At 42.0% G+C, this 22,262-nt stretch overlaps 1 protein-coding gene and 1 long non-coding RNA gene across 3 annotated transcripts; one reads left to right on the forward strand and one right to left on the reverse strand.

Annotated features, from left to right (window-relative positions):
* Window positions 1–218: 218 nt before the first annotated feature.
* LOC126488564 (uncharacterized) lies at window positions 219–8,938 on the forward strand. The gene is made up of 4 exons (XR_007588739.1): window positions 219–349; window positions 3,833–3,921; window positions 7,138–7,303; window positions 8,225–8,938. It is a non-coding gene; the product is annotated as an uncharacterized lncRNA (long non-coding RNA).
* On the reverse strand, window positions 7,438–21,397 carry LOC126488557 (STAM-binding protein-like). 2 transcript variants are annotated; one of them, XM_050122102.1, is made up of 10 exons: window positions 21,126–21,397; window positions 19,943–20,157; window positions 18,298–18,376; window positions 17,953–18,045; window positions 17,376–17,577; window positions 13,993–14,117; window positions 13,123–13,260; window positions 10,338–10,450; window positions 8,953–9,052; window positions 7,438–7,574 (listed from the first exon to the last, which is right to left on the reverse strand). In XM_050122102.1, exons 2-10 carry the CDS (start codon window positions 20,008–20,010, stop codon window positions 7,518–7,520), a joined length of 975 nt encoding a protein of 324 aa, XP_049978059.1. In that variant the 5' UTR covers window positions 20,011–20,157; window positions 21,126–21,397; the 3' UTR covers window positions 7,438–7,517. The 2 variants fall into 2 exon arrangements, with proteins under 2 accessions (XP_049978059.1, XP_049978058.1); XM_050122101.1 differs by lacking the exon at window positions 21,126–21,397 and having other exon boundaries at window positions 19,943–21,097.
* Between the last annotated feature and the right edge of the window lie 865 nt (window positions 21,398–22,262).

Raw genomic sequence — 22,262 nt, forward strand, 5'->3', positions numbered from 1 at the left:
TGTGGGTGGACTGTATAGCTTTCCCATGAAGTCACCCGCGTCTGTCTCTGAGAAGGGAAGAAGCGGTGGTTTTCTCATCCTACCGGCTCAGCGATACGGCACTGACCCCACTGAGAGGAAGACAGGGCAGCTGACAGCAAACTGAACTGTGGGTTTCGGGGCTCGGAGGCCACAGTTCCTGCCCTTCCCAACCGTCTTCTCAACCGCCGCCCCGCATGCCTAAGTACGCATGCGCAGAGCTCCGGTTGGTGCTTGCTGAGTTCTGCACGGACCAGGGCGCTGCACAGCTTCAGAGCCTGAGAAATCAGCCTCGCCACGAAGCCTGGAGCCTCGAGAGCCAGGGAGTGGGGTGAGAGTGGTGAACTTGAGGGACACGAGAGGGAGTTTGGGGGTGGGAGTGGGATGTTTGCATTTGGAGAGATTGGCTGACAGCTCAGTGGGTGGGGCGCAGCCATAGTTGGATTCCATGTGCTCTATGTACAGCACAGAATGAACTGACAGGGAAGCTAATCCTACTGATAGGCTCTTTGGCTTTTTTTTTTTTAGCTCATAATCTGGATAACATTTTGACAATCATTTTCCTTTTGTCATTTCCAATAAAGATTAAATCTTACAATGTTTCAGACTATCAGATAGCTGTCTACAAATGCATGCATATACATCTATGGTGGTACCTAGAAATCCTTAGGTATACTTCAGGAAGAACTTGAAATTTCCATTTATTTCTTTAAAATAATGTAAAGAGATAGCAAACGATCACAGAACAGTAAAACTCCAGCATTTCCAGGGCCTTTGAAAGGGTTTCACTAGCTGAACCAGTGATGCAAATGAGGTGGGGTTTTCATTTGTTGTTGCTGTTGGGCTTTTCTTTCTGTGCTCTGACTGAGGAGTGGAAGAATCACTAGAGTCATGGAGATCACTGGGAGCAGTTCCCTAAGGCTCAGGGAACTGTCAGCGTTTTGGTATTTAGTTTTTGTAAGATTGTCAGTGTAAGAAAGAGCACTAATGTAGCAATAATAGTGAAATTGATCCCGATATCTTCTTCCTTTCATTGCTAGAAGGATCATCAGGGAGGGTGGGTGTTTCAAATAATTATTCCCCTCTTTGAATCGGTCGTTTGTTCTGACTATGTACACACAGGGGCTGGAGAGATGGCTAATGAGTGCTGGCTTCTCTTGCAGAGAGGTCCCACACATTATGGCCATCTCTAATTCTAGCTCCAGGGAACCTGACACCTTCTTCCCCTTGAGAGTGTGTACTCAGACAATATATTCTCACACTAAAGACACATGCTCATAAAGAAAATAGTAAATATTTGAAAAGGAAAACATATATATGTAGTACATTCATTAACACATATATATGTATAAATTTGTGCCCATTCACATACCTATAAATGTGCATAAAATGTGGTAAATCCAAGCTCTAGAAAGGAAACAAGAGCAGGATAATATTAAGTGGTGAGAAAGGAGAGGGTGTTGGCAAAAGAAGTATGTCTCATGAAAATGGAGATGATAGGACTGTTTTTTTCTAGTTTCAACTGTCGTACCTTTTTATTTGTTTTATGGTGATGGATGTGTGAATTCAACTGTGTAATGAAGTATCAAGAATCATTTTTATATTTCAAAAGAATCCAACAAGTGTCATTCCTTTGAGCCAGTGGCCATATAAGTTGGATATTCTTTTAAATCTCACTGATCCTTAGAGTAGTAGAAATCACATAAACTAGTCAATGAATACATTGTTTATATCAACAAACAAAAAAGTGAAATAATTTTTACAAATCTATTCTGTGGGAGGACTTTTAAAACATGAATTTTCTTCTTTTTTTCTCCTGTTTAAAATTAAACCAAATGATGATAAAAAAACGCTATTAGAATATTACTTAATATGTAGTATTTCATTGCATAAATTAAACTGTGGGAAAAATAAAAATATATCTATTAGATATTCATCAAGCATTGGACACCCTTTGTCATGTGAGAAAGGTAAAGATCTTCCAGGTTCCTGTGCCTCTGAAGGGCACAGACTCAGGACTCCTGAGTGTGCCACATGGCCATCACAGCTTCTTCTGATCCCACATTCCCAGTTAATGGTGACTTTAGTGCACTTTTCTACACCAACATATTGTAGTCATACTGGGCTCCTCTTTTGCACACTGCAGGCCTAGTCTGTGGTTTCTAATAAACACACTGAATGAGTGGCAAGGATCTGACTCACAGTGTGACTGACTCAGGAAGAATAGAGAAAACTGTTGAAACCCACGTCAACTCATTCCTCATGTAAGGATTTCTACAAAATGTACTGATCATATAAACCTGTGTCAAATTTAGTTCGCCCAACTAAAACAATAAGATACATCCCTTATGCTAGAAGGGTATAATCCAGGTCTAAAAACATATAAAATACCACATTGTAGCTGAAGACCTGGTTCATCTGTGAGGAGCCTTGAATGCTCTTCCAGAGGACTCTGGCTGAATTCCCAGAACCCATAGGACTGTACTCAGTATGCCTGCAGTGCATAAATCCCATACATAGAAACTTAAAATATTCAAAAAATGAAACATTTAACCATAAATACATGTAGTAAATTAAATCTCCTAATGCCTCGTGAAAGGGCTTGAAGACCAATGTGGAAAGCATTGAAAACTCTAACACCTATTACCTAGCTAATATTAAAAAGTTATCAATTGTCCCTATCAATATATGTATAAATATTATATTTGATTTATTAAATTTTAAATTTATAAAGTTGGTCAGTGGTAATAAAATAATTTAGTTACACAGGTATGTTTTCTCCTCTGGAAAAGTAATAGTGTTACACTTTGGTTCCTTATCCTCCACAAATCTACTGTTGTTCAGTAGATGGTTGTGACAGTTAAGGAGGTTATGCCAACTGCACATGGCTTGCATCAAGACTATTTCCTAACTCTATCACAGTTTATTCTCTTGTATTGGCTACTCAGGTTGCACTTTTACTCATCAACTTAACCTTTTGTAAAAGATGCAGGCTTGGAGAGATGCTCATCATTAGTACACTTGTACTTGAAGAGTAACCAGTTTTGATTCTCAGTACCCTCATAGTGGCTCACAACTGACCATATCTCTAGTCCAGGGAATGTGACACAGATCCCTCTTCTGAGATCTCTCTGCACAAGGCATGCGTATGATACCCTGACATACATGTAATACAATCATACAAACAAAATAATTCGAAACTAAAAGTTAAAAAGGACACCTGGCTAATATTGGGAAAGTAATAGGTTTTTTTTTTTTGTACCCTGATTGCTAAATTACAAGTGTTTGAACTTGCTTAAGGTGTATTAACAAGATTCAAAGGAAAGAGAAAACATATCACTTAGGCAAATGCTTATGTGCCTGCCTCCTGACCATCAGTGTTAGGGGTGAGGTTGCAGGTGGAAAAAGGGGATCACGTGCACCTGAACACATGTACCTGTATTACTCACCAGCTGCTGCTAGATATGAGCAGCCACCTGGTAATTTGCTTGGCTTTCAGAGACGTTACTCACTACTTAGAGTTGGAGTCATTGATCCAGAGAAAGAAGGAATAATTTAATTCACCAGCTTTACTCCCCCATTACTGAAAAGCTCAGTGCTCACAAGACTAATACTTTACATCTAATTAATTACACACAAAAGAATTTCTAAAACAGGATATAAGAAACAGGCATATAAAAAGAGATTGGCTGCTGTCTGTGAACACATGGAGATAAAGCAAGGCACAATTTCCATATTCTACCTTCTCTGCTGCCTGTGGTCTTAATTGCCTTAAGCTCGCAATAAACTCCAAACTCTGTGATTCCTCTTCCAGAATTTGCCATGCCAATCCCCCAGCACTGGGAAATGCAGAATGAGAAACCAACCTCAGGACTGAGCACACCTAGGAAGACCCATGAGCAGGTACAAATTGTAGAGTCCTATACTTAACGTGTTTCTATATTTCTTGATTTTTAATGTGTGTGAGTGTTTAGGCTTCATCTAGGTATGTGTATTCCTGATTATAGCCAATGTCCTCAGAGGAAGTTATAACCCCTATAACTACAGCACAGATTATTGTGAGCCACCATGTGGGTGCTGAGATCCAAACTCTGAACCTCATGATAGAGCTCAGCTATCTTCAACACTGAGTGCTGTATAAACTCTTTAGATGAGTTATGCTCTTAGGAGCACTGGAAATCAGAATGCTTTCTTTCCTCCTGGTCTGTTTATCTGGGAGCATGTAAAAGTGATGACCTGGAACACTCAGGCCAGTCCTGTAACAACAGACACTGGCCTGTAGCATGTTTGGGGCTGTGGTGAGTAGGTCTTTGATGTGGGGTATCTGTATCTCCAGGGCCAGCTCTGATGTGGAAAGATATAAACTCTGACTTCACTTAGGCCAGTATGACAAGGAGCAGGTCAGAGCACAATAGAGAAGGATAGAAACAGAAAAATGTAAAGAAAGGGTTCCTGGAACATGGATGGGATGGAATGGCAGCATATACAGAGAGGACACCTACAGATCAACTTCCTGCACTCATCTAGCCAGACACACCCACAGGGCCAGTGATAAGGAAACTGTGCACTCTAGTCGTGGGTTCGTCATCAGTCTGGTTTTCATGTATGATCCAATTGCTGAGTGCTGACTTTTTGAAATGAGTGAGAACTCACTATTCTCCGTCTGAAAAGGCTAAGGCAATACTCACCACCCATGCCTGCTTTGAGCCGTCCAGAAGAAATCAGTCTCTACCTGTCACATTTCACAAATGACTAGACTTCATTAAAAACATTCATTATTGACTAGAGATTCACAGACCATCCTACACCTGGTCCTGGAAGTGTCAACAGGCAGATGTAGCATGGAGGATGTCTAGGGAACTGAATCATTAAGTTGGATTTAATCTGGGACTCTAAAAAGGCTTCAATGCCCAAGATGAAGATATTAAGTCTTCAGAAGAAAGTAAACAAGAAGACCTAATTGAACATACAGGTGTTCTCAAACTGCTTCCACAAATCATGGGTTGTCACGGAAAAGCATGTTCCCAGTGTGAGATATCCCCTATGTATCTTCACTCAGGAGGGCCTGAGAATTCTAAAACAATATAGGCTAGTACTATTTCTCTTGGTTAAACACAAGAAGTAGATGGTAAGACCCTACTGCTGAAGGCACCACCTTTTTGTCTTGGCACATAGAGAAATGACCTGAAACTGACAGCCCAACTTCCTCCATGCTGCCTAGTTGTCTTTGTGCAGGGTGGGGCTATGCACAGAGCTGAGAGAAAGCAGTTTTCAGGGTTCTGATCAACTGTGGTTTCTACATATTTAATGCCCAACTGATGGGGCTGACATGCCCATTAGGTAATCATGGCACTACATTTATGAGAGTAACTAAGCACATTCTGGTCAGGTTTTTGATCACTTTCCAGGATGCAATTCATGTGGATGCTAGAATTCTGGTACTAAGCCCACACACACTGGGATAAATGCCCATGAGGAAACATGCTACTGTCATTTTTCTAAATAAACATGTTGTCAAGATGCCCTCCAAATATTTATATATTTTTCCATTGATTAGTATTGCTTTCCCATTGGTCAGAAAAGCTTCTTTTGGAAAGGGATGGATAATGCTTAGAATCACTTACTAGTCACAGGGCTGAGAATATGTGTTGAGTGTTTGATACAAATGAGACATCTATATCACATAGACAAACACGCACACATACATACACGGATGCATTCATGCATGCACACAAACACATATAAACACACACACACACACCTCCCTACTCAGAATGCATAGTATAAAATGACACTGAAATAATTCAGGAGGTGAAGGCTGGGGAAGAGTACTCTGAACCTCTTCTTCTGTAAAGGACAAGACGATTGCACTAAGGAAAGTCCAGCATTTGTGTTTATCTCCACTAAAGCCCATCAGCATTCCAGAATGGATGGGATAGGGGCTAGTGCTGCACCCCTATATGACGAGTTATAGATAGCTCCTTTCAGGGAAGTTGCAGTCATTTTCTCTAGACGTGTAAAGAATGGGAAGATGCCCAAGATCCAACAGAATCCAACAAACATGCATATAAAAAAAGTTGATTAAACTCAATGGATTGTTCAAACTTGAAAATGGAATAGGCAAATTGTCTTCATAAAACAAGGCCCTGGACAAAAAGTCTGACAAGTTCAGAATGGAGTTTTAGATGGGGTTAGAGGACTGTGGGAGAGGAAGGTAAGGACTAAGTATGATCAAGATTTATTATAGACATACAGGACAATTTCAAATGATAATATTTAAAGTTTACAATCACAGCAATTAAGTCTTTACTCCCAACACTTGGGAAGCAGAAGGAGGTGAATTTGGTAAGTTTCAGGTCAGCATGGACATATAGTGAATTTCAGACAAGACATTCCTTCACACTGAGATCCAGTAACAATAAAATAAAAAACAGAAAAAGGAAAATGAAATAAAGGAAAACAAGCAACTAGCACAACGAGGCCTGCCAGTGCCTAGCTAATCCCATTTGCTGGCAACCACAACTCGCATTTAACTTGGTCAGAAGGAAAACCCAAGAGTAAAATTTACACAAAAGTAAAGTTTAATCATAGAAATAGCATTTTTTAAAAAAACTACAAATCTGTTTCAAAATACACTTTAAAATAAAATATAACCTTTAGTCAAATTTATGGGAAACGACAATGCTTTCCGGAGAGATTCTTTGATCAAGAGGGCCAACATTAACAGAGAATGCGCACCCCACACAGTTCATGGTCTGCTGTCTTTGCAGTTTGTCACTGATGGTGATTTTGTACTGGGACATCTCTTATGCAGGACACCAATTTTAATGATGTAATCATTAGCTTCAGTGTTGAGGTCATCACATCTAGGAAACTTTACAAACTTCAAAGAAAGGCTTTTCCCTCTCTTTGCCAGTCATAGTTTAGAGATGTGTTGTGTTCTCTTTGGTGGCCAGAGTGGTCAGTCAGGAGGATGCTCATCTGAACAACATGGTTACCAGACTGGACAATCTGGAAGGGCTGTCGAGTATGAGGAGGGGGCAAAGTCTATGTCGTGATGTGGATTAGACAACTCTGACACAATCCACAGAGCTGAAGTCATCATCTCTTCTTTTCCAGGCCTGGTGAGGTGGTTCACTTTGTTCCGGAAGTCCTTATTCCACATGTGATGCTCTGGACCCTGATTCAGGGGGGATGGGCTTGGTCCTCCCTCAATTTGTTATTACAAGCACTAGTGGCTTCCCAGGGGAGGCCTTATACCCTCTCGGGAATGGATGGGAATGGGGTAAGGAGATAGAGAGGCTAGAGAAGGGGTGGGAGGGGGAACTGGCATTGGAATGCAAAAAATTTAGTTAAATAAAAATAACAAAAATAAAGTTGCTAAAAGGAAAACAACACATAACACACATATATATATACATATATACACACACATACACACACACACACACACACACATGCGCGCATGTTCCCACTGATGTACATGTGTTGGATTTAGCTCATCGCAAGTCCGTGATGGTCACACTGCTTTTTTGGATGATTACGTGACTGCAATCCTGCAATTGGAGAAAAGGAGATGTGGTTAAGGCTTGGAAAACTCCTGTTTTTTAAACAATGTATAATTTTATAGTATACCAAAAGAGAGCCTATTGTGACCCAGGCTAGAATGTATAACCAAGGTAACTCAGAAAGGTACTGAAATTATTCTCCTGACACTAGCTCTCCAGTGCTGGATTATAAGGCAAACACCACCAAGATAGATTTCAGTAGTGCTGGGAAGTGAGTCCAGGACCTAGTGCCTGAAACAGGAACACTCCCAGCTAAGACACATCCCCAGCAATGAGTCTGTGATGTAAGAAGCTGACAACCTCTTCTATCCAAACAGGCACTAAACTCACATGTGCAAATCCAAGGAGACACAGAATCAAAATCACAGGGTCTATTTTAAAAGTCTACACAGCGAAGTTACAGAAACAAACAAAACCAGTGAATTACATACATGTTTTACCAAACAGCTGAAATTTCATTACATCTTGTCTAATGTTAGTAGCAGGAGTAAGATGCAAATTAAATACAATTATACATGTGCATTTATTATGTTACACATAAAACATACACAGAGCTCTACCTCTTGGAATTAGCACTCGGATCCCAGGATCTCGGCCTGTCTTGAATCTCTGTGGCTCTTATCTATTTTATATGACAGGGTTCTGGTCCTATCACTATGTTGCTGCATTTCTTCTGAATCAAAGTGAATGGATGACTCCAGGCTAATGTGAAGTAAAGTGACAGAATCTCATTCATATGAGTCTGATCTGACATCCTAAGGTCTGGTCATACATCATCTTATCACGGACACAACCTGAGAGAAGAAACCACCTCCCTAGGCATGTGATAACCCTACAAATCTCCAGAAGGGAATATGCTTAATTTACACATCTTACATGGCTTTTCCTTGAGATTCAGATCATCAGCTGAAACAGGATCTGACATTTATGAATAAAAATTAAAATAGAATAGGTCTTGTATATGCTAAAGGATTCCATAATTTGTTGGTTATTCCTTTACCCCATGTTACTGGGGATGGAACCCAGGGCATCAGGCATACTGAGCACATACTCATACCCCAGAGACCACCTCAGTTCTTCCTTTATTATCTTAACTACCTGGAAAGTACATAGTATCGGTATCCCCAGATATTAGAAAAGGGGGGCAGGATAGTCTGCAACATCAAAGACAGTAAGTGACCAGGTTGCAAATATGAGAAACTTATTTCCACTGCCCACTGATTCCTAGATACACAGTTATTGTGGATTTCTAGGAAGGTACGTGATGAGGCTGAACATCCATGAGGCTCAGAAAGGAAGATAAACTTTATCAGCTCTATGTCCTGACTGGGAACGTGGCCGCAATTTCTTCTATGCAGATACATACACAGAATAGGACTGAGTCATGTCTATGGGAATGGAACCCCCTCCGAGGGCAGAGTGATACTTCTTCCAATCCACAAGGTGTCAGGTTGAAAATTCCAGTTCTGAAAAGGAGAAAAAGCAAAATCACAGTCAGGCAGAAATCTTCCCAAGTCTCCTTCCTTTCTCGTATTTGCATCTTTCTTCTCCTCTTTTCTCTCTTCTTTTCTCATCTCTCTCCTTTCCTTTCCATGACCTGTCTCCTTTCACTTTCGCTTCTCAATGCCCTCTTCTATCCTCTCCTCCTTTCATTCCTCTTCCCTGCACTACTCCTTGTCCTTTGCAGAGGTTGTGGAACAACTCCTCCTCAACAGTCACTCTCATTGTTGTTCTGCTAGACTTTGTCTTTTTGTCGTGGTCCTAATTAACCTCCCCTTTCCTATCCTTCTTCTCCTCCTTCCTCTCACTCTTTCTCCTCTATGTGTACCTCCCTCTCTTGAACCAATTCTTGAACATTGCCCTAAGGATACAAAGGGACTCAACAGTAGAAATGGGAAGAAAGAAGAATCATGCAATAAGTTACTTCTGTTCAGGTCAGTTGTTGTGAGGAACAAACTGGGGCTGTGCACAAACCAGGGAATACTAGTCTGTAGAGAGCTGCATGGAGCCACACCTGATAGTCCGCTGATTATGCCAAGGTGGCGGGTTCGATCCCCATACTGGCCACCAACTGTCATGCCCACCTCAACCAGCAAGGATGACGCGACACCGGAGCTCTTCTTGCTAGCAGTTTATTCAGGACTTTATTCACAGCAATCTTTCTCCTTCTCCTTCTCTTTCTCTCTCTCTCCGGGCAAACCTCTCCCAGCCTTTAAAAAGGCACGGGCCGCCAACCCCGGATTGCCAGGTGGGCACTGCCCATAGGTTCACGCATATGCAAGCAGTTGACAATCATTGCGTGATCAGACCTTAGCCAATATTAGGAGCTGATTATCAGATGTGACTCCACGCAGCTCTCTGCACTAGTCCCTGTGGGATAGCATTCAGAGTACAAAATTATTACAAAAGAATACAGGATGATGCATTGCTTTCCCAACACTAGCTCTACTGAGGAATTTGAACTACCATGTCATTGGGGACAGTAAGAGATGACACTTGTATGCAGTGTCCAATGTGAACTTTCTTCATCCTCTGTCTGTTGGAGTCACTTATTGAGGGGTTGTCTTAGAAACACTTCAGTGGTGGTACAATATCTTTTAAGAGCAGCTGGTGTTAATTAGAATGGGCACCTCAAAGGAAGGCTTTTCTAGCAATCAGTTAAGACACTCTGGGTATGACAATTTTTAAAGTGTTCTGAGCCATAGAACATTTTGCTCATGTACCTTTCAGACAAGAATCCTTCATACTCACTGTTTGTATTTGGGTGAGCACACCACTGCAATTGATTCTGGCAGCATCTGTTGGTAACAAAAGTGTGTGTGTACGTCCACACTTGACAAGAAGGCTGGCTGGGTGGGATGAGTCTGAGAAGACAAAAGAAGACAAAAGTTCACAATGAGAACCATCCCTGATCCACTGAGGAAGGCAGCCAAAGGAGCTCCAAAAACTAGCTCTCAACATGATTCCCCAAATCTTGCCAGGGAAATACTCTGTTCTGCCTCCATCTTCACCAAGCGTTCCCAGGACTTCTTTAAGCATTAGTTCAACAGTCTCTCTGGGTTATAAGCTCCCTGCCTTAAATCCTACCTCTGAGGAGGGTATGATTTCTCTTGAAAAGGAGCCCCACCTGATGTGGTACAGTACTTCCCACTTCCATTCCCTCCCCTCCAACCTTCACTGGCTCAGCAGGTGTAAACACATATGCAGGCCAGCGTGGGGATGAACCATGCAAATGTTTACTCAAGCAAAATAGATGTAAAAGACACGTAACTAATTGTTGTCTTTCAAGATAGAAGCAAAGGTGAAGTACTGATAGCATGGAAGCAGGCACACTTCAGGGATGAACGCGAAAGAAATTGTGGAAGAAATAGAGCAAGAGTGGGTCGATCTCACAGAAAGCAAGTTGGAAAGCTGTACCAGGCGCCCAGTAATTTCCTTTTTCCTTCTCTAAGTGGTATATGCACATATGTTTCCTCAAGAAGGCATTAAACTAAACTCTTCCCATATATACACTTACAACTAACTGAGCTATACTTCAAAGTATCAAGATTTGTTAAACTTAAAAAACAAAAAGTCAAAGAAAAAACAGCAAAATCAAGAAAACAAAGCAAAACAAAAAGCTAGACAAAACCGAACCACGATCAAACCATTTCCAATTCTTTGATTCCAGGACTGTGCCTGTACACCCAGCTTTCTATGGGTTTTTTTTTTTTAATCTTGCAGTCTCTGGCCGACATGGCTTAAAACTCATTATCCACCATCTTTATTTAGTGAGCTACAGATCCAGCATAAGATCTGAACCCTCTTCATAATGGAGCTTGTCCCTGGGTCACATGCTACATTTCTTCTACCACTGTCCCTGCTGCGTGGCTTCTGAGAACCCCATAATCCATTCTCCTGCAAACTTGGTGCTCTGTCAAGCCCCATGTGTTCCTCTTCTCCTCCTTAGATCTTCTCCTCTGCTGTCACGAATCACTTCTCTTGCATGCAGCACGCCCCAGTTACCAAGTTTAATAAGTCAAATCCAGGCAGAAGCAACCAAGTTCCTTCTGCTGTCTTCACCTAGCTTCCGCGAATCACCTTTCATCTTCTCTCAAGGGTCTCATGGATGGGATATCTCACAAGTACCTTAAATTACACTGAAAGGACTGAACCCCACCTCCAAAGTCAGGCTTTCTCTATATGCCCTACTCATGCTTATGAGGAGATCCCTGTCATCCCTGTGAGCCAACTCTAAGCTTTCCTTCTCACAGACTAAACACCCTCTAATCCTCAGCTCCTGGATCTCTGAAATCACAGATTCCTGAATACATGGCCATCAGCCTCTCATCATCATTGGACGTTAGCAGCTCCCAAACATCCGTTGACTTTCCAACTCTAACCAGTCTTGAAACTCCTTCATTTAGGTTCTGGACTCTGGCTTTGGTCACATCACTGTTCTGCTGAAAATAACCCAAAGAGCTCTCCCTTTCCTCAAAAGGACCACTGTTCTTCATGCCCACACCTGACAATTGAGAGCATGACTTTGAAGGGTCATGCCAACAAAAATCTACTATCCTTTTCTGATACCAATGGCCAATCCCAGCCAATGAAGCTGCTCTCTGACATAGGAATGCTCCCCCATGAAGCTGTCATTTGGCCCCTCTTTACTACTTATCATAAATCAGCTCATATGAGACTCCGCTTCCTCTGGAACCCACAGTGCTCTGCATTTACCTCCTGGAGAATAGGGCAGACTGCATTCTGCCCCATGGGAGCTGGTGTTCCTTCTCTGTGTGATCCCCCACTTGTGTCCAGGCACAAAGGGCAGATCTCCATCTGCCATGGCATATTATTGTTAGGCAAAGCAGTAAAGGTTTATGCAACTGAAGCATGAAGACACAGGAATCTGTCTCCCACATCAGAATTTCCCAAGTTGTGGGGGAAAAGGTACTTGAGATCTCTCAAAACCTAGAAAATTGTGGCTTACCCCAGTCTCATTTCAATTTCTGTGTGTTTTAGGTTTTGGAAATGAGGGAATCATTTGGAAGCACTCTCTAGGGAAGGAACTGTGTTTCTTGAAGATCACCACAAGCCTGCACATCTTTTCCAACCACTTGAAAACCATACATGAAGGAACATTTGGGTGTTCACAGACCAAGTGTTTCTTCATAAAGACAAAATTCAATCATTAGAAAGAATTCTCTTGACTTAGTTAGAAGACTTCCATTCATTGGCTTTAGCTACATGGTCTCTGCACCATGTTCTCTTACATCCTAGGGAAGCTACCATTCTCCACCCACTCACAAGGAACTGGAACTTTGAAGAATTACTTCGAGTAAGAGACAGAATTAAGAAAGCTAGAAATGCACCAGGAAATGCACCGTTGCCTCAACCCTGGAACACTAGTGACTACATGTGCTCAGAGCTGGATGATCTGGCATGGATTGACTCTGGGCACAGAAGGATGTAGGCAGCACAGTGAGAAGAGGCCAACAGGGAGGTCAATTTGCTTAGCACAGTGAGAAGAGGCCAACAGGGAGGTCAATTTGCTTACATGGATCCAACCTAGCGTTATAAGACCAAGTTCTTCTTCTAGGAATAAAATTTCTTCTTCGTTCTCGGCTTGGCAATAGTCAGGTCCTCCATTTTGCATGGGAATAATGATATGGGAAATGATGTACTTGTCATTTACCTGCAGAAAGAAAACAATTTGTCCTGGCACTGTCAATCCCCCTTTCTCATAATACAAGGAAGTGAAGCCCCTACCCCAGTGAGTGACTCTCAGCCTCCTCCCTCACCTCAGGGCCTCATCACCTTGACTGTTCCATTGCTTTGCTGGGGTACTGTTTAAAAGCACAGGTAATGATTTGAACCTGAAACATCCCTCTTGGCACATCCTGAGCCTAGGGTCTTCCCTGAAGCAGCCAGTAGGTCTCCTCAGAAATCTTAAGGTGTTTAATGTATATTCCAAGGCTTACCACACAGTAAGGGCACAGACCAGGCCACAGAAGGAACTGAGTCTTCCTCCTTGTAGAATCAGTCAATTTGCATGTCTCCATGCTTCATGTCTGCCTTCCTGCCTGCAAGCCTGCCTGCTTTTACATCAGTGTCTCACTCTGTGTTTGAGCTTGGTTTGAAACTGTTGAAAGCCTCCACCCTCAGATTGCAAATGACTAGGATTATAGGCTTTAACCACCAGTAGAATGGAAATTCCTAACTACACTGTTGAAGCCAATTGTTTAATTCAAGAGACTCTGAAAAGTAACCAAATACAAAGTCATCAAATTCAAGGTGACCAGGCCTCGTCACCCAAGGTTTCCTCTGTGGAGTGATATGTGTGGAAATAGCCTGGATATGTTTTCTGGGAGCCATTGTGAACCAAGGGAGAAAAAAAACAGTCTCATGTCAGAAATGAGTCCTCTACCAGTTTGCCGCATAGCACTCCACATGTTTCTCTCTTTCTTTTGGTGTTCTCCCATGCTGAACGGAGGAAGTTTTGACACAGGTCCTTGGGAAGTACCACAGGAAGGAGGCCTTTGGTGTTCTGAACTGTAATGCAAAAGAGAGAGAGAAGTCTGAGGTTATAGGGCCTAATGTCCCTGAGCAGAGTTCAGCCCGGCAGCCTGGAGATAAAAAACAATATAATTTGGATTCTCTCCAGGAGCCTCCCTCCCCATGAGTGAGCCATAAAGCAGGCATGGAGTATCTTCTCTTAGTACATCCCACAGCTATATGGGAGCCATATGGATGAACTTCACTGTCTGCTTTAGAGAATGGAACAACATATTTCTGGTGAGTTGATCATATAGAAATTTTTATGTAGGTGCGCATACTCAGTGGGAAAAGTCCACTCTTAACTCAGGTTTGTAACATGGAGCCATCTGGGAGCTAAAGAGGACAGACAGACAGAAAAGAGGGAAACTTCCATTGTATCTCTTCTGGAACAGACTTGCCTTCTTAATCCATGATTCAGACATCCAGTTCTGCTAGACTCTGTACTCTCAGGTATGGACTATTGTTTCCCTGCATACTCACGGCTCTTGAGCATGAGTCTCCCTAAAATTGCTTCCATGGTCTGTGCCAGACATAGACTGAGCCAAACTTCTAGTATCCAGAACTTCCACCTTGAAGAATTCCTGTTGTGGGCATGCTCAGTCGTGTAGACTATTTTACCCAAGAACTGTGAGGCTATGAATAACCTCTTCAAATTTTCAGTGGATACACAGAGACTTTCTCAAGGTCATATGACCATAGACAATCACAATAGGGAATGTTGCAGGGATGGGAGAGACACTTGAGACCCTAGACCTACAGTGCCATCCATATGCACATAAAACCTAGAAAAGTCACAGCCCCAGACTGAGTGAAGATTGTTCACTGACCCCAGTAAAGTTCCAGGGACAGGTTGTCGACTTAGCTGGGACCAGTCAATCCTTTCCTGATTGTTTCTCCCAGTCCAATAGGAACTGAAGAGCCTCCTCCTGCTCCTTCCATATACTGTGCAGATGTGTAGATTGCCAAGTGCACAGGCTCAAGGCTGGCCAAGCCTGACACTCTTACCTGCATCTGGAAATATGTATTCTTGACTGTGTAGGCTCACAGCTGGGGAAAGCTGACTCTCTCGCCAGTGTCTAATTGAGAGACACTTCAAAAAAGCCAGCCCTGGTGATGCAAACTTGAAATTTCAGCATTTGATTGCTGAAGAATCAAGACCTCGAGTCAGGCCTATTCAGGCTATAAAGCCAGATGATACAAATGACAAAAAAAATATAAAAAAATAAAGAAAAAAAAAAACAAAATAAAATCAATGAACTGAAATATTTGATAATTTTTCTCTGCAATTTTGCAGATTTCCCTTTTTAACTTATGAACTATGTGTGTCCATGATCTGTGTGTTCTACAGAGTGTGCTCATTCATGTGTGAGCCAGAATGCATAGGTGCTTCAGCACATCTACAGATGCGTGTGACAGTCTGGAGTGCTGGCCTTTTCTGGCCATTTTTAGTCCAATAGAATCTTTTCTGTGCCTCTGTGTCTGCACAGATAGCTGTGCTTCTATAAAACAGGTCTTCTCCTGTCTCCCCAACCAATATCACCTGAAAAGATGAATGTAGAGGTGGCCAACTGTACCCTGCTGTCACATGCTATCTGGAGATTCCGGCTCAGGTCCTAACACTGTCACACTAGCCATTTATGAATAGAGTCATCATCTCCCTGGTCCTACTTGAGATTTTCCTATGAGTGTCTGCCAAATGCTAAAAACAATCTCAGGCAACTGAAATTCCTTTACCTTCACATCTCCACAAATACCATAAGAATATCTGCGAGCCTGCCCTGCAGTGCTAGCACATTCCTTATCATGGGAGATGGTATAGTATTTTCTTTATTGAGCTATACATTTTTCTCTGCTTCCCTCTTTTTATCCCCATCTCCTTTTAACCTCTCCCATGACCCCCACACTCCCAATTTACTCACGAGTCCTTATAATTTTCTCCTTCCTTTATAGATCCATGTATATCTGTTTTAGTGTATTCTTTGTTTGTTGGTTAGGACTGTAGGTTTGTTTTTATTTGATTTATATAGAGAAGCCATTTATTTATTAGTACATACTGTATTTGTCTTTCTGGGTCTGGGTTACATCTCTCAATATGTGTTTTTCTCGATCCTTGCATTTGCCTGCAAATTTCAAGGTGTCTTTATTTTTAACGCTACGTAGTACTCCACTGTGTAAATGTACCACATTTTCTTTAGCCATTCTGTAGTTGAGGGGCATCTAGGTTGTTTTCAGGTTCTGGCTATTACAAATAGTGCTGCTATGAACATAGTTGAGCACATGTCCTTATGGTATGTTTAGCATCCTTTGGGTATATACCCAATAGGTATTGTTGAGTTTTGAGGTAGGTTGTTTCCTATTTTTTTGAGACATCACCATACTGATTTAAAAAGCGGCTACACAAGTTTGAACTTCCACAAGCAATGGAAGAGTGTTTCAGTTACACCAGATCCTTTCCAACGTATGCTGGCATCAGTGTTTTGGATCTTGACCATTCTTACATATGGAAGATTGAACCTCGGAGTGTTTTGAGTTGCAGTTTTCTGATGGCTAAGGATGTTGAACATTTTTAAGTGTCTTTCAGCCATTTGAGATTCATCTACTGAGAGTTCCCATTTATAACTGAATTTAAAGGAGAAAACATATTCAACAAATGGTACTGACATAACTTGATATGAACATCTAGGAAAATGTAAATAGATCCATAAGTAGATTTGGAAAAGATCTTCACCAACCCCACAGTGGACAGAGGACTGATCTCCCAAAATATAAAAAGAACTCAAGAAACTTGGTTCAGTATTTTCTTAAACTGCTTCTTCAAATCTCCACAGAGCTCTGCAAAGATGAACATCTTAATTCCAACAAGTTCTGGNAACCCCACAGTGGACTGATCTCCCAAAATATACAAAGAACTCAAGAAACTTGATTCAGTATTTTCTTAAAGTGCTTCTTCAAATCTCTACAGAGCTCTGCAAAGATGAACATCTTAATTCCAACAAGTTCTGAGGAAACTAATCTGGCTTAAAATAAGCTAAAGCCTATTTTTTCCAAGACAGTCGGGGGGGGGGGGGGGGCAGAAAGGGAAGAGACAACACTCATCACGCAAGGTTCTATTAACACAGCAAAGTGAATCCATGGACACCAAAGGAGGAAGAAATGGAAAAGGGTTGAAGCACTCTCACATTTGTGTGGCTGATACAAGTGCACTGGCTTATTCACAAGGCTTTGTCGAGTCATGAGCCTGTGGTGACTTACTGGGGCTTTTCTCCTCCTTAGTATCTGCACAAGGAGGTCCAGACTTTGATGTGGTGCAGACCATCTCTGTAAAAGCTCCCTGTGAGTCACACACCACTGCTGTCTGAGGAGAACTCTGATTGGTTAATTCTGTGGAGTGTTTAAGGATACTTCTGATATCCTCCAAGAAGGCCTTGTTCTTTTCCACTTCTTGACTTTTTTTCTATAGAAAGAGAAACAGGTTTAGGCTAATACTTCAAATCTCATAAGAAAAAGCCTTGTCAACAAAGAGATTAAAAGGTGTATTTGTATTCAATCTGACGTCTCAACATAGGGTGCATGTGATGTTTTATGAATCTGGTACTAATGAAAAAAATCACCATCACTTTACCCAGTTGCTGTATAGTTGTCTTAAGTAACAATTAAATCTCAATACTCTCAGTACCCTACTGTACTTTGCACGTGTGTGTGTGCATATATGTTGGCTTTGGTCCTAGTCATTGGACCACAGACTCCACTGAAAGAATACAACACAATCCCATGACACAGGCTGACTTGGTGACTCAAAAACCACCTGTCTTTATGCTCACACACTGACCTTATCTGCCAGGTACTCTTCATATTCCCTGCCATAGCGTTCTAGTATTTTGATCTTCAGGGTCTCAGCTTTTTCAAATACCTTATTTATACACTGCAATAAAAAACCATAATGGTGAATTAAAACAGTTCTACTGTCAGAAAAGAGGGAAAGGAAACAAGTGGGGAGAGGCAGCAGTGACTCATGCAGGACTTGATCCCCATCCCATGCCATCCCTCTCCCCTGTACTGCTATGCTGAGGCAGTATCAGCTCTCCTCCCACCCAAGGTCAGGATCTGTCCATTTTCTCTAAGTCCTTACTGCTCTGGAGATTTTAGATCAGCCATATAGACAATGAAGACCTACCTTTTTGATTTTTGATTTTTGTCTTCGTGAAAGGATGGTGTTATATTCTGGGCCTTTTCTTAGTTTCTCCACAAATAGTCTAAAAGAATAAAGCACAGTGACTAAGATGTACAGAAGAGTTCCAGAAGTGAGTGAGAAGGGGCACACCCTGAAGTCCCACATCCCTTTCCCTCTCAGGGCCCGGAGAGAGAAAGGTCCCCACTGTTCTGTCGACAGGGATGTTCCACAAACATAAGTTATCAAGAAGTATAGTTAAACTGACATGGTGTGTGCTTGTTATCCCAGCACTCAGAAGGCAGCAGATAGAGTTAGTGGACTCACAGAACCTTGAGAAAACAGGCCATTCTCCAGAAGTTCAAAACAGGAAACAGTTGTCTATTTTTTCTACTCCTAATAACAACACGGATCTTTGCTCATATGACACCTTAGTGTATTGTTTCCTTCAGGACATAGCCTCACCTCAGAGAACATTAGGTAAGGACAGGAGATAATGTTGCTCAGAACTAGGGTGAGCTATGCTGTGGAACCCAGTGTGATTCTCCACCCAGTGTTGAAGTAGGTTAGCTAACCTGCTTCAATACTCAGGTCAGTTCAAAACCAGTAAAGATTCTTGAGTGGAGGGTGTTATCGAATACTGAGTGTGATAAACTGATGTTTGAGAGAACGCATAATTGCCTTGACAAGAGTTATTTTTCTGTAGAAATAAGAGGATATGAGAATGATATTTACTGTGATCTCAAAGGATTTCCTTCAACTTGCAGAATACCAACAACGGAAACCAAAATGAACCCTTGTTCTAGAAGTGGCACAACCTGAGAATTGCAAACTGTGGTACCTGAGCTCAACTCTAACCATGAGCTTTCTCTTCCTCTGTGGACCAGGAAGGTGATATGCCTAGTCAGCACACAGAGTCTTCAGAACATCAATGAAGTCATGCCCAGGGAGCTCCTCCCAGGTGCCTGAGCTCCTTAGGGTCACATGCCTTTGTCTCCTTTGGTTCTGTTTTACAATACTCAGACTAGACATGACTGGTGAGACCCTCACTGTCTTTTCCTTCCTCATACACAGAAAGATTGTCATTGAGGATATAGGAGCTATTCCCTGGTGACAGTTCTGTAATCTTGTAGTTATTCTGCCTACCAAATTATGATGAACGGCATAGGGACTGTGTTGAGCCACAATGACCCCAGGTAGTCCACGGTCCTCTGGTGATGGTTTAGCTACAGGATAGGCTAACCTCTTCCTATACCAACCAATAGGCTATAGGATAATGAGCAGAGAAATCTGGGCTCTGCTAAACACACCAATAAGCCTGTGAATGGACGCCTGGGTCAAGACAAAGCAATCAAAAGACCCAGCAATGCAGACATGTCTGTTTACCTGCCATCTCTTTTGTCTAAAATATGCACCATGTGGGGACAAGCTCAAGAACTACTCATGAAGTCCCTTTTTGGTGATACCAACAACTTTGGTCCTCGCGTCTTTGAATAGCAAGGAAAAACACGTATGTGAGCTGCCAAAACTCTGAGTAAATTATGTCTTTGTCAAATTCCATAAGGTCAGCAAGACTGAGAAGCATGAAAAGGAGAACGGGGAGATTGAGGGGTCAGCCACAGAAAAGGAGATAAAAGCTGCAGGTTCTCACGTTAAAAATTTGTGATGCGTTATAAATGCTTCTTGTATGAGCCCCTGTTTCTCATAGTCCTCTGCCATTTGTAGGATGTCCTTCTTCAGGTGGACATATGAGAGCAGGGGCAGTTTTTTACTGATCTCAATGTTTTGCCCCAAAAAACTTAAAATCTGGAACCTCTCTTGAGGTGGGAGAGTTATGTCGTCAGGTCTGCCGATGGTACTCCTGCTCTGAGACAGAAAAAAGAAAATGGGGAACATCAAATCGCATCTCCTGCCATCTTGTCATCCAGACAGCCATTCTGTCATCCTAGCAATCTGGAACACACATACACACACACACACACACACACACACACACACACACATTGTGTGTGTTAGAAACCTCTCACTAGAGAAATTAGAGCAAATAAAACACCACATGTGGTGACTCACCTCAAAAACTCTAGCGAACAAATAGAGACTAGGATCCCCTTGCCATGGTAGCAATGTGATAGAGTAGGTACTACGGATGGATATCTCTGTCTCTTGATACAATGTGAAGAAGAACTTACATAGCATTTTACTTAAGGGACAGAACCTACAAACAGGCTATTGAGATTAGCACTGGAAGACTTTGCATAGCTATGAGTGGTTGTGCACACATCAGAGGCTTGTGCATTAACTTTAACCCATCAGTTACCACACAGGCTGCTTCTGATATCGCCAAAACAGTTAAGGAACACCCCAAGTTGGAGCAAGCCCTACTCACGCCTTCCACAGTGCAAATCCCAGCTAGAAGCAAAAGGATTTGTGATGGGTTCCCTCAGTAATGTAATCAGTACCCATGGTGCTCAAGTCTTCAAGAGCATTTTAGTGACAGTGAAGCAGGAAGACTCCGTTCCTGGTATTGAGGTTTTCAGGAATAAAAGTGAGAAGAAAGAGAAGGGAATAAACCTCTGTGGCCAGCACAAGCCTGTCTTGAATGCTTTCTAAGTGTCAGGGTGTTTGAGAGCAGAAGTGCAATGCATTCTAAGGACAAACTTCTCACAGTATTGACCTGTTTTCTGTGATCCCACGACTAACATATGGAAAATGTGAGACATAAAAACTAGGGAGTAAATAAATGAGGTTCACCAGTTCAAACACAGAAAAAGGCACCAGGCCTTTAAATTCGCAATATATGATTGACCCTGCTCTTCATCAGCAATGAGACTTACCTTATTTGGGGCTCTAGCAGAGAAAGGTCCTGTAATACCTGGACAACATTGTTGGTCTGTGAGCCAGGGTTTCAAAATATCACCTGTAACCAGATATACAAGTAGTTAGAAAAGCAAGACCTTTCTTTCTCTCATAATCAAGGTTGATTCATGTTAATTAATGTATTGCCAAACTCATGACCACTATGGCCATGGAAATACAGGCTTTTAATCCTGTAATTCAGGTGATGAGTTTGTGGTGATAAGCTGGATTTTGAAAAACTGGGATTGAATCAAAATTTTTTTTCTAAGAATTTACAATTGTGATCAATTGAAGATAGCAGTGGCTGCTGACATCCTCAGAAGCCTGAGAGACCCGTGCAGGCTCAGAGGGGAGAGGAGGCAACAGAGGATGAGTCTGGGAGAGCACAGTATCTTAGAATCAACTAAAAAGGACAGGTATTATAGGAAGATTACTGTAAAAGTGTTCTCATTAAACTGAAAAAAAAAAATAATGGCTGAACAGAGCTCCAGGAAGCATCAGAGAGAAGTGAAACCAGAGCTGCTGAAGCTCACACTAATGGAGAAGAGGAAGGGCTCATGTTCTGGATGAGGCCTTTTCAAAAGACCTCCATGGGCTGTGCTGAATCTGAAGGTTATGCTGGTGTCCATGGTCCATGCCATCACCAGAAACCATGTGGAAGTCAATGATCTGTACTGTCACTGGCTGTTATGGGCAAGGAAGCTGCCATTGCACTGGTATCTGCAAATTCAGACTCATAACTGAGAATGAGAAAGATGTCACAGAAGACTTTTCTCCCCTACCATGAAAAAAAGAAACAGTCTAGATAGGAGGCAATAAAGAGAGTCCTTAAACTCTGATAAGGATGCTGAAGTGTAGCTCTTCAACTTGATGGCTGTGGCAGAAGGGGCGGCTGTTGGAGGACTCAGTTATCTTTAAAGGACTGGCCAGTGAGACTTTAACCATGCTCCAAGAAGTATAGGAACAACACAAATTAGACCTGGTACAGTCTTACTTTTTCTCTTTTGAATGGCCACAAAGATGGATCTAGGAGGATTCGGAAGATAGTAGGATTGGGTATATTGTATAAATTTTCCAAGTAATCAATTTTGACCACATTGGGAAAAAATTACAAT

Source organism: Alexandromys fortis, unplaced genomic scaffold, assembly GCF_014885135.2.
Source record: "Alexandromys fortis isolate MF-2015 unplaced genomic scaffold, M_Fortis_MF-2015_v1.1 scaffold_170, whole genome shotgun sequence".
Classification (NCBI taxonomy): Eukaryota; Metazoa; Chordata; class Mammalia; order Rodentia; family Cricetidae; genus Alexandromys; species Alexandromys fortis.